This window comes from Pteronotus mesoamericanus, unplaced genomic scaffold (genome assembly GCF_021234165.1).
Source record: "Pteronotus mesoamericanus isolate MK-2021 breed Mesoamerican mustached bat unplaced genomic scaffold, CSHL_Meso_final scaffold_36, whole genome shotgun sequence".
Taxonomy (NCBI): domain Eukaryota; kingdom Metazoa; phylum Chordata; class Mammalia; order Chiroptera; family Mormoopidae; genus Pteronotus; species Pteronotus mesoamericanus.
In genome coordinates, this window is record NW_026555313.1 from 18,932,184 (window position 1) to 18,943,696 (window position 11,513).

Consider the following 11,513-nt stretch of genomic DNA (forward strand, 5'->3'; position numbering starts at 1 on the left):
GAGATGGAAGAGGGTAAATGTTAAGGACTACACAGTAGGATTATTGGGCCATAGGGAAGAAAGATAAACCACAGTAATAAATCGAAGTACTTCCTTTTCCTCAATAGAAGTAACGGTAAAGGGAATCATGTGCGGTATAAAGTGGGGAGTTAAGAAAGCTCAATTACAAGTCTCAAAGAAGGAGAATCTACTTCGAGACTTGTAATTTAAGGGAAGGAGGGTTAAGACTTGTGGAGAGCAGAGAAATTTGGAGCCGTCGTTGGAATGAAGGGCACAAAGGGTGAGTAAAAGGACTGTCGACCTCTAGACGGGTGGCCCATTAGCTCAGCTTTATAACTAAGGAAAAAAACCTACCTCCTTCCTTTCCGAGTAATTCCAGCCGCTAAAAACCACCTAAATTTAGCAACAGTAAAATTTTCCTTTGTGCTACGCTATATTGACAGGACTTTTACACACTTTTGTATTAAAATAAAAATACATTCTAAAAATAAGACTGCCAATGCATCAAGAAAGGATTTTAGAGAGGCCCTGTTCACAACCTAATTGAAGGGCGGAGGAGGTGTTCCTTCAATTAGCCGGGCTGCGATACACCTCCAAAGGCGGTCAGACACTTCTTTGCAGATTCAGTGCAAACCCTGGGGTCGGGTAAGGCGAAAATCTCGCCCAACCGCTTCGGCTCCGCCCATCAGGGTCCCCTCCCCTTACAAAGCGCCGAAGGCTCCAGTTGCCACCAGTAGCCCGACGGGTCTCGATCCGAACGGTTTGCCGTACCACCTGCCAAGGAGTAGGTCCTGGATGAACCGCCTCGGATCTGGCCACAAGGCCGCTGTCTCCAGAGACCATGGCCCACGCTAAGGCCGAAGGGCTAAGGTCGCCGTGGGAAGAACAGTACATCATTCTGTTTCCTTGATCGCCAGCGCACAGGAACAAAGAGTTTAGGACCATCTTCAAACACTACGCGCTGTATCTGCCTTACGTCGCTCGGTCAAGGTAGGCCCTCTGCGGCTCCACAGGTCAGCCCAGCCCCAAGGAGACGGACTGCAGGGCCAGCCACATTACAAGCGGCAACGACTCCTTCAGCTGCCTTCAACGAGCGCTCTCCTCGCGAGCATGCGCACTCCGTCAGCGCTTGTCGACGCTGGCCGAAAGCGAGCGTAATTGACGTTTACGTCGGTGACGCCTGGAAGCGCGAGGACGTGGGTTTTCGAGAGTGCGCAGTGGGTGCTTCAGGGGCGACCCTTCGGCCTTTTTAGGGAGGGGGAGACGCTGAGATGGGGGCAGCGGCGGCGGAGGCGGATCGTACTCTCTTTGTGGGCAACCTAGAAACTAAAGTGACAGAGGAGCTCCTTTTCGAGCTTTTCCACCAGGTAAGCGGCTGGATCAGCTTTTTTCTTCCGTTTTCCGCTCGCGTAGGGCCCAGCCCAACTCCTCTCTCCGCTTTTTTCGTGCAAACGTGGCTGTCCGTCCGGACACTCTTCAGGTGGCCCAGTTCGGCCTGGAGGTCGCGTTTCCGCGTTGGGTGGGTATCGCCTAATTAAAAGAACCGTTGTTACGCCAAAGGTGAGGACTAAAGGTGGTGGAGGGATCCTCAAGGAAACATTCCGGAAATAAAGATTTAGAGGTCTTTTTGGTATGATATATATGGGTCTTTTCTTGAGCAGTTTTTCCTAAATTAACTTTTTGATTACAGTTGACATACAGTAATGGTTCCAGGTGTACACCATAGTAGCCATTTATATAGAGCAATGTTTTTTCTGTTCCTCCTTTTTTCATCTTCCTTTTAGGACACTTTGGTTTGTCTGACAAATTACATTCTAATTTCCTTGTCAGTATCTCTTTTCCGTGTAAGTGTCTTATAAAATCGCAGTATTAAGATATTTAAAATAGGCTCATAAATACTCTGTAGAAGCGTAGCATTGTGGTGTCCCTGTATTGAAAGCAGTATTAAAATATGTTAAAAATTCCAAATATCCTCTTCCCTCCAGTTCTATTCTCCAACCACTGGTAAATTTGATTAATCCATACAAAAGTGAATTTTTGGTCCAAGAAAACCACTGTTGATAAAAATTAATTTCCATGGAGGGGGAAAAAATTGATGTTGCTCACGTTGTTAAAGTCATAAAGCTCTGAGAAATGTAAATTAAGTGATTGTGTTTCTAGTTCCTTAGGGGCTCCCTTCCTCCAAATAAGTTAATCTTTAGTTACATTTGTAAACTCATTCTAATAGAGATGGAAATCTGTGTCTTATTTGTTAGAGTTCCTGATTACATTTCTTTTGTTGTTTAACTTTGTTAAACTTGAGTATTTTCTTGAGATTGTCTTATTTAAGTTGTAAATTCTTTTTTATCTATAGGCTGGGCCAGTAATAAAAGTGAAAATTCCAAAAGATAAGGATGGTAAACCAAAGCAGTTTGCATTTGTGAATTTCAAACATGAAGTATCTGTTCCTTATGCAATGAATCTACTTAATGGAATCAAACTTTTTGGAAGGCCCATCAAAATACAGTTTAGATCAGGTAACTCACTGTTTGATACTGTTGTTTGGAGAGAGGAATTATTAGCTACTTCTTAATTTTTTGTTTTTAATTTCATTATTCAATTTTAAAGAATCCTTTTTGGATGGAAATACTTTAAGCTTTGTGAATAGTAAATAGTATTCCAGAAAATGGATAACATTGACAACATGGATTTTGAATTTTAAATTAAAAATCTTAAAACTGAGTGTAAAATTTCAGTTTGGATTAGTGAAAAGAACATAAATTTTATTGTTAGAAAGGAGCAAGAATTATTTTCTGAAAATACTTTTCCTGGCTGCTTTGTAATTTACTTTGATTCTTGATCATGAGGATGAAACTTTGTATGTATCCAGTCTTACAATTTAGTGTGAGGATCAGATATGGCTAGAATTGATATTTACACATTAGATACTACCTTATTTGGGACCGTTTGTTTTGGATGTATCTGCTATTAAGCAGAATTTTCACTCTGATGGAACTGTAAAGCAGTCTGCCAAAAGGTTTTCTTTTTAGCCTGTGTCTACCTTTCTGGAGTGATTTGGGGTGGGGGAAACAATTTTTTATCAAGAGGAATTTCTCAAATTATTTTATTTTAGGAAGTAGCCATGCCTCACAGGATGTTAGTTTGTCATATTCCCAGCATCATGTTGGAAATGCAAGCCCTACCTCCACATCTCCTAGCAGGTAATATTTCTTGCCTATTGTTAAAATCATTTATCAGGAATTTTCTTAGATAGTTATCTCAGAACACATAATGAGAGTTTGGTTTTCTTTTTAGTGCTCCTACGTCTTTGTTTTTCTGCAATATTATTTGCTATATTGGATTGTAATTATTTATGTATCAATTTTAAGGGGATTATAGACATATGCATTACATATAGTCCCCTTAAAATAGATACACATATAACTATACTCATGTTCATTTATAAAGATATACCCACAACCACATATACATGTATATAACTGGAACAAAATTTCTCAAACATGACTTATCTTTATTACTTGCAATATAATCAATTTCTATTTCATTTCATCTTTAAAATTTAAATTAGTTTGTGACCACTAATTGGTTACTTGCAATTAATAAGCAGGCTATTGGACTAAGAGTTTGTAGAATTTGATTCTAGGTCTGCCTCTGCCATTTGTGTAATCTTGACTGGTGTCATTTCTCTGGTCCTGTCCTTCCATTTGTAAGTAAAACCAGTTGAATTGAATGATCTCTAAAATCCCTTCTAGCGTCTAAGGGTCAGAAAAGATACCATGGTTATATTTACTCTTTTTTTTTTTTTTTTTTTGGCACTTTCGGGAGGCTGATGTTTTACAGGAGGCAGTTTTTTCCCTGGTATATTCATGGAGCTAATTATCAGTTACAGTAGCCTTCATTCAAGAAAGAGTTAATAAATACCTATCATGTGTCATATTCTTTACCTAGGTTTTTGTATTTATGATTTCATTTATTCCTCCCAGCAGTCTTTTGAGGTGGGGATTATTATCTCTTCCTTGTATATGAAGAAAATGAGGATTGGAGATTAACTTGCTCAAGTCTGAACTGCTCTTAAATTGTGGGCTAGAATTCAAACCCAGGCAGTGCTCTCAAGCCCAGCCGCTATAATGTGCTGCCTAGCGGAGCCTACAGTCCACATATTACGTGTGTTTTGTGACTACCTGTTTAATTCCTACAACTCTCTGAAGGAATACTTCTCTGAAAAAGGAGTAGAAAGTGCTTGAGGAAAGTTGTAACAAGGAGGGATGATATAAACAAATGAGGACAGTGTATCTACATCATAATGAATGAAAAATGGAGAGTAGTAGAGATGCTTTGTGAGGTAGACAGAGGCTGAATGATACAGAGTTTTTCTTATAGGCTGTAATTTCGATTTTGAGGTTTACCTTAAGAACTGTAGGAAGACATTGAAATGTTTTCCACAGGATAGGAAAAGGGAACAGGTTTATATTTTAAGGAGTTTTTTGGTTGCAGTGGGAGAATGAATTGGAGGGACAAGGGTGAAAGTAGATGAATTATGAAGCTATTGGTAGCAAGATATTGGTGCTAGAAGCAAGGTAGCAGGGAAGTTATTGGGGTGAGGTTGATAGTTTGGATTACAGTGGTGCCAAGAGCTGGAGAGCAGTGGATAGATATGAAAAGATATCGGAAGGTGAAATTGTAAGAGAGCAGTAATATAAAAAAGGTATCCTCTTAGTGTCCTTTCTTGCCCTCTGAAATTGTGTTTAGATACTTTTCAGTATAGTTGGTATTTGAAGCATTTCCATCCATTTTTATAGAACCTTTAAAGGTATTTTAGGCAGAGAAAAAAAGCTTTTACACCCTCTCCCGCCCCCCTTAGAATTTCTTGGGGAAAAATAATATGCAAGTAAGTACTTTAGTTTTAATCGAAGGCTAGAGTGTACATTATTTTTATATTCTTTTTATAAGTAGAATTGTACTTTTTACTTCCTTATATTATGATTGATTTCAGAAAACTCAAAAAGGTCTAAACTGTAAATCAAATCAATTGGTGATTTGATTCAATAGGCATGTTTTAAACTACAATTAATTTATAATGTTTTCTAAGTGAGTTTTTCTGTAGAGCAAGTTATCTCTTCAGAAAGTGAAGAATAAAGTGTAAGACCTAAAAATTCTGTTTATTTTATAGAACTCTTAATTTCTTATGCCACAAAACCTGTTCCTTCTGTCTTGGTGTATGTCTACTTAATTGCTCAAGCTAAATATGTAGGATTAATTTTTTTTATTCTGTTTCCATCATCTGTCATATCTATTCTATCAGATCCTTTTCATTTTAGTGCTCCATCTAGGCTTTTGCACTAGCCCAGGAATTGACAAATTTTTTTCTATGTAAAGGACAAGATAGTTAATATTTTATACTCTGTTGGTCTTACAGTTCCTTATTCTGCCTTTGTGGCTCTTCATAGATAATACAAAAACAAAAGAGTGGAATTGTTCCAATAAGACTTTGTTCACAAAAAAAAAAAAATTTGACCCACAGGCCATAATTTGTTCACTTCTGCACTAGTCCTCCCCTCAGTAGGAATGTTTTTCTTTAGGTAACCTTGTTGTTCAGCTCTTAACTTTAAATGTCTCTTTAGAAAGGCTATCCTTGAGCAGTCAAGCAAAAATAGAAGCCCCTATCTTTCTCATCTCTACTTGCTCTTTACTCATTTATTGTATCACTTACAACTATGTGAAGTTCTCTTATTGCCTAAATCCTTAGCCCAGCTCCATGAGAGCAGATAATCTTATTCATTCCCTTGAGAGGTGTGTCTGCTTATGGTTGGTATGTAGTAAATTCTTGTAGAATGAAAGATTATATGTTGGTTTTCTTATTTTTTTTTTTCCAGGTACGAAAGGATGGTGGATAACATGACTCCATCATCACAGATAATTCAGAGATCTTTCTCTTCTCCAGAAAATTTTCAGAGACAAGCAGTGGTACGCTAATTTTTCAACTTCAGTTGCTTAAAAAAAATCCTACTTAGAGTGCTCAGATAATTTTTTTTTGGTTCAATTTATTGGGTGACATTGGTTAATAAAATTATACAGGTTTCAGGTGTACATTTCTGTAATACATCATCTGTATATTGTATGTTCACCACCCCAAGTCAAGTGTCCTATCACCATTTATCCCCCCTTTACCCTTTTCTGCCTGCCCCATCCTCCTTTCTGTCTTGTAATCACCATACTCTTGACAGTGTCTATGAATTGTTTGTTTTCTTTCCTTCATCCTTTCGCCTTTATCATCCAGGCCCTCAACCCCTTTTCCAGCTGTCAGTCTGTTCTCTGTCTCTGAGTCTTTCTATTTTGTTAGTTTATTTTGTCAATTAAATTCACATATGAGTGAAATCATATAGTATTTGTCTTTCACTGTCTTATTTGACTTAGCATAAGCATATTACTTTCCAAGTCCATCCATACTGTCACAAAAGGTAAGATTTCCTTTTTTTTTTTTTTAATGACTGAGTAGTATTCCATTGTATAAATGTGCCATAGCTTTTTCATCCACCCATCTACTGATGGGCTCTTAGGCTACTTCCAAGTCCTGGCTATTGTAAATAATTCTGGGGTGAACTTTGGGGTGCATATATTCTTCCCAGTTAGTAGTTTGGGTTTCTTCTGATATATCCCCGTAAGTGGGAATTGCTGGGTCCATAAGAGAGTTGCATTTTAAATTTTTTGAGGTAACTCCATACTGCTTTCTGCAGTGGCAGCACCAATTTCATTGCTCCCAAAAGTACATGAGAGGTTTCTTTTTCTCCATATCTGAGCCAACACTTGTTTGTTGATTTGTTGATGATAGCCATTCTGACAGGAATTGGGGGGAATGGGAGGCAAAAGAACAGAATTGTCTTCTTGAGGCTGGGTCCCTTGTAGTTCAGGCTTCCCCTGCTGGCTAGTGTTCTAGGAACCCATCTGTATCTGTGTACTAGCTGGGATTGTTGTTGAGAGGCTACATTTGGCCTCAGTGAATTTTTTTTTGAAGATTTTTACAGTGCGTTTGCCCATTTCATGATGGGTAATTTAGGAGTGCACCTGCCCATACCGTGCTGAGTGCTCAGCAGTTTTTGACCAAGAACAGCATGACTCCCATGCCCCACACTCCCTATTCAGCTGATCTTTTCCCCCAGCGACTTTTTTGTTTCCCTGGATGAAAAAAAGTCCTCAGGGAAATATTTTGCTGATGTGGAAGAGATGAAACAAAAAATGGCCGAAGCACTAAAAGGCATGAAAATCAACAAGTTCAAAAACTGTTTTGAGCAGTGGAAAAAAGTCTTGATGGGTCTGTGGCATCAAATGGAGAGTGCTTTGAAGGTGACCGAAGTTTAAACATGTAAGAATAAATACACAATTTTTTATAATAAATTCTGGGTGTTTTTGGGTGCACCCTTGTAAGGTGATATCTCATTGTGGTTTGAATTAGCATTTCTCTGGTTAGTTATTTTGAACCTCTTTTCACATGTCTATTGGCCATCTGTATGTCCTCTTTGGAAAAGCATCTGTTCAGATCCTTTGCCCATTTTTAAATTGTGGGGTTTTTTTTTGTTTTGATTTTTTTTGGTGTTGAGTAATATGAGTTCTTTATAAATTTTGGATATTAACTACTTATCCAATGCCTCACTGGTGAGTAAGTTCTCCCATTCAGTGGGTTGTCTTGTCATTTTGTTGATGGTTTCTGTTGTGCAAATACTTAGTTTTACTTAGTCTCGTTTGTTTCTTTCGTTCTTTCTTTGTTTCCCTTGCCCAAGGCAATATGTCAGAAAAATATTGCTACTGCATTTACCCGAGATTTTATTGCTTATGTTTTCTTGTAAGCTTTTTATGGCTTTGAGTCTAACATTTAAGTCTTTAACCTGTTTTGAGTTGATTCTTGTGTATGGTGTAAGAACATGGTCTAGTTTCATTTTTTTTGCATGCATCTGTCTGGTTTTCCCAACACCACTTATTGAATAGACTTATCTTTACCCCATTATATGTTATTGTCTCCTTTGTTGAGTATTAATTGGCCATAAAGGCGTGGGTTTATTTCTGGGCTCTCTATTCTGTTCCATTAATCTATATGTCTGTTTTTATGCCAGTACCATGCTGTTTTGACTATTGTGGCCTTATAGTACATTTTCATATCAGGTAGTATGATTCCTCCAACTTTTTTCTTCTTAAGATTGCTGTGGCTTTTTGGGGTCTTTTGTGGTTTCCTATGAATTTTTGGAATATTTGTTCTAGTTCTGTGAAATACACCATTGGTATCTTGATAGGAATTGCATTGAACCTACAGATTGCTTTGGGTAGCATGGACATTTTAATGATGTTTAATTCTTCCTATCCATGAACACAGTATGTGCTTCCATTTATTTGTATCTTCAGTTTCTTCACTTTCTTATAATTTTCTGAGTACACTGCACGAGTCTTTTACATCCTTGCTTAAATTTATCCCAGGGTATTTTATTTTTGATGCAATTGTAAATGGGATTTTTTTTTTAGTTTCTCTTTCTGGTAGTTCATTATTGTTGTATTGTTGTATTGTTGTGTTGAATCACAATCTTGGCTTGTGGTCCCTAGCTTTTTGAATTTCACAGGTCTACAAAATATGACAGTAAAAGTAACATTCAGAGACCAGTATAAGGGGATAATCAATTTTTATATACATATTATTTGTCTCATTTTGCTGTAGGCCATTAAGGAATATCATCGTTGACTAATACCCACAAACAGAATTTGGAGACCACTCATCTAGTCAGTACTTGTCTCCATTTTATCCTCACTATTTCATTTCACATGCCATTTCAACTTTAATACTATAACTTTGTTTTGCTTATCTTCCTGGTGATTTGACTTTTCATTGTTTGCAAGATAATGTTAGAATTCTCTAGACTACTTATTAGGTACTTCCATTGTATAATTCAAATAAATTTTTTTTTTGGCCTTGCTGTCCATTCACTGTTTATGAGATCTAGAACCTCAGCCAGAATTTACTTGCTGCTATTGTATGAAGCCATTCAGTGTTTTTGTGTGATTTTTTTTGACATAATTTCCTCCTTAAAATATTTTCCCTAAAATATTCCATTCATACTTTTAATATTCAGATCATATGCCACCTTCCTGAAGCTTTTCCTAATGATACTGAGCTCATGGCTCTTCATAAGTTCGTCACACGGTGATTTATATTATAGTCATATTGTATGAATTCTTCCCATTTATGTTGTGTTCTTGAGGGGAAGTAGTGTACAAATATCTTTTAGATGTATACATTAGAATGAATGAAGCTGTTGTACATTGGATATGATGTACATTGGAGTGAATGAAGCTATTGTACTACTTTTAGTTATGTTTAACTTAAGATTCATCTAGGCAAGAGTGATTTCGCTTTTCTGTCATTATTTATTTGGTTAACTGGCCAAATAGCCATTGGCTTTGATATCTAGAAATATTTGCAGTTAACATTCTTTCTGTTTTTCTTCCCTCAGATGAACAATGTTTTGAGACAGATGTCATATGGTGGGAAATTTGGTTCTCCACATCTTGATCAGTCAGGATTTTCACCATCAGTTCAGACACATAATCATACTTTTAACCAGTCTTCAAGCTCCCAGTGGCGTCAAGATACATCATCATCACAGCGTAAAGTTAGACAGACTTCTCATCCCTATGTAGCAGATAGACATTATAGCCGGGAGCAGCGTTACACTGATCATGGGTCTGACCATCATTACAGAGGAAACAGAGATGATTTCTTCTATGAAGATAGGAATCACGACAGCTGGAAACATGACCATGATAACAGAAGGGACGGTAGTAGAGCTGGAAAATGGCACTCATCTCGGAACTAACAAGTGTTCAAAGGACATTGTTTTTATAGAGTTATCCTAGGCCCTTTTGACTAAGCTGGTCTGGGAATGTTTTGTTAAAACTGTACAGAACAGTTTTACAAGTTGCTACATTTCTTTATAAAATTTTTAAAACCTATAGCTACAATCTAATACAGAAATGAGAAGAATTGTAGTTCCAGTTATTACATTAATAACCTTTCACCTCAGGGTTTCATGAAGAGGAAAGGGATTTATGTAAGGAAGGTGCCACAATTCCTAACTGTTTTAGGCAATTGAGGAGTGGATGTATTATATAGATTGGTGTATTATAAAGCAAATATTTTAATTATTATCTATTGTATTGCAAGAACCTGCTTATTAGTGAATCACATTTTATGTATATAATAGAAAACATTCAAGTCGATAGTCTAAAATGCAATAGTATTTTGTTAATAAAAGAGAAAATGTAATTTCAGTGGTTCATTTTACTAACATTTGATTTGGGAAAGTTTATTGGTAAGTTTTGGGGATAAATCATATTGTTTAACTTCATAGAGAATGTAAGTGTAAGTTCTGTGAAATGCTCTTTGAGTTTTACCCTGATTAGACATACAAATGTAAATTTACACATGCTATTTCATTCTAAAATTTTAGAATTATCTCATTAAATCATGTTTGACTGAATGGCTGAAGTCAGGAAGTTAAATATCTCTAAATGAAATTTTTTATATTAAAAATACAGTGTTAGTGTAAATTCCCCTTTGCAGGAAGAACAAAAATGCAAATGCACAGTGAGGTAAAATGGTAAATTGGCTTACTGAAAGTATACTTGTTTGGGAAAAGGTTCATAAAACCTTTAAATGCTGCCTATGTTATTCAGACTGTAAAAATTTACAATTTTCAAAGCAACCAGGGCATGTGTGCAGGGATACATTTTATTATGGGGATTGTACATGTTTTTCTGTTTGAATATTTGAAAGAGTTTTAAACACTTCCTCATGTAAAAATTTTTATCTTGTTTAAAAAACTTATGTATCAAAATAATGTTTCCCTTTCATTGTAGAACTTGTTTATAAAAATTCATTTCTTGAAATACTTGGATTCTTTTTAATAACTACAGCATTTATACTATGTTAGTTTTTAATATATTGAAAACAAAAAGAAAGGTGTGTCTTTTTTTTTTTTCCCTGTCACTATAGAGACACTGAACACAAAAGTTAGCAGCATTTATTCATTGATTGCCTGGTGTGAAGAATGTCAGTTCTTTAAGAGGATCTTGAAATATGCCTATTTTACATATTGAATTTAACATTTTAGAGTTGAGTTTTCAGTGACACTGGATTATCATTCCAAGGACTGTAATCTCTGTGGTCTCTAGGAGTTTATTTACATTCAAGTCTTGTTTTTAAATATATGTCATTTTTTGTGTCTAGGTAAATGAAGCTAACTTCAGCATAGCATTAAGAACAGAGTTTGTTTTCTTAAGCAGTCTTATAGAAGGATTTGTTTCCAATGAACCTGTTATTTTCAAGTGACTTATGTGGCAATTCATTAACATTTGTACAGTAGATATCAACAAAGGTTAGTACTGTTCTATTACCAGTTAATCTGGGTCAAATTCTTTAATATTGATTCTCAGGTGATCCTGGTTCAGAATAATATTTTTCTTTTTAGTGGCTT

The 11,513-nt window shown here is 36.4% G+C and overlaps 2 protein-coding genes across 4 annotated transcripts; one reads left to right on the plus strand and one right to left on the minus strand.

Annotated features, from left to right (window-relative positions):
* Positions 1-603: 603 nt before the first annotated feature.
* CUNH11orf71 (chromosome unknown C11orf71 homolog) lies at positions 604-1,089 on the minus strand. Its single transcript, XM_054592281.1, has one exon. The coding sequence runs from the start codon at positions 943-945 to the stop codon at positions 604-606; it is 342 nt and encodes a 113-aa protein (XP_054448256.1). The 5' UTR covers positions 946-1,089.
* A 117-nt stretch (positions 1,090-1,206) lies between these two features.
* RBM7 (RNA binding motif protein 7) lies at positions 1,207-10,992 on the plus strand. 3 transcript variants are annotated; one of them, XM_054592270.1, is made up of 5 exons: positions 1,207-1,367; positions 2,354-2,516; positions 3,113-3,200; positions 5,874-5,964; positions 9,492-10,992. In XM_054592270.1, exons 1-5 carry the CDS (start codon positions 1,272-1,274, stop codon positions 9,852-9,854), a joined length of 801 nt encoding a protein of 266 aa, XP_054448245.1. In that variant the 5' UTR covers positions 1,207-1,271; the 3' UTR covers positions 9,855-10,992. The 3 variants fall into 3 exon arrangements, with proteins under 3 accessions (XP_054448245.1, XP_054448246.1, XP_054448247.1); XM_054592271.1 differs by lacking the exons at positions 2,354-2,516; positions 3,113-3,200 and having other exon boundaries at positions 1,275-1,367; XM_054592272.1 differs by lacking the exons at positions 1,207-1,367; positions 3,113-3,200 and having other exon boundaries at positions 2,442-2,516.
* Positions 10,993-11,513: the final 521 nt, after the last annotated feature.

Bases quoted from the DNA above. Each gene is read 5' to 3' on its own strand.
- CUNH11orf71 (XM_054592281.1), bottom strand. From the start codon at position 945: ATGGTCCTAAACTCTTTGTTCCTGTGCGCTGGCGATCAAGGAAACAGA.
- RBM7 (XM_054592270.1), top strand. From the start codon at position 1,272: ATGGGGGCAGCGGCGGCGGAGGCGGATCGTACTCTCTTTGTGGGCAAC. The intron at 1,368-2,353 runs GTAAGCGGCTGG...TTTTATCTATAG, and splicing joins TTTTCGAGCTTTTCCACCAG to GCTGGGCCAGTAATAAAAGT. The intron at 5,965-9,491 runs GTACGCTAATTT...TTCTTCCCTCAG, and splicing joins ATTTTCAGAGACAAGCAGTG to ATGAACAATGTTTTGAGACA.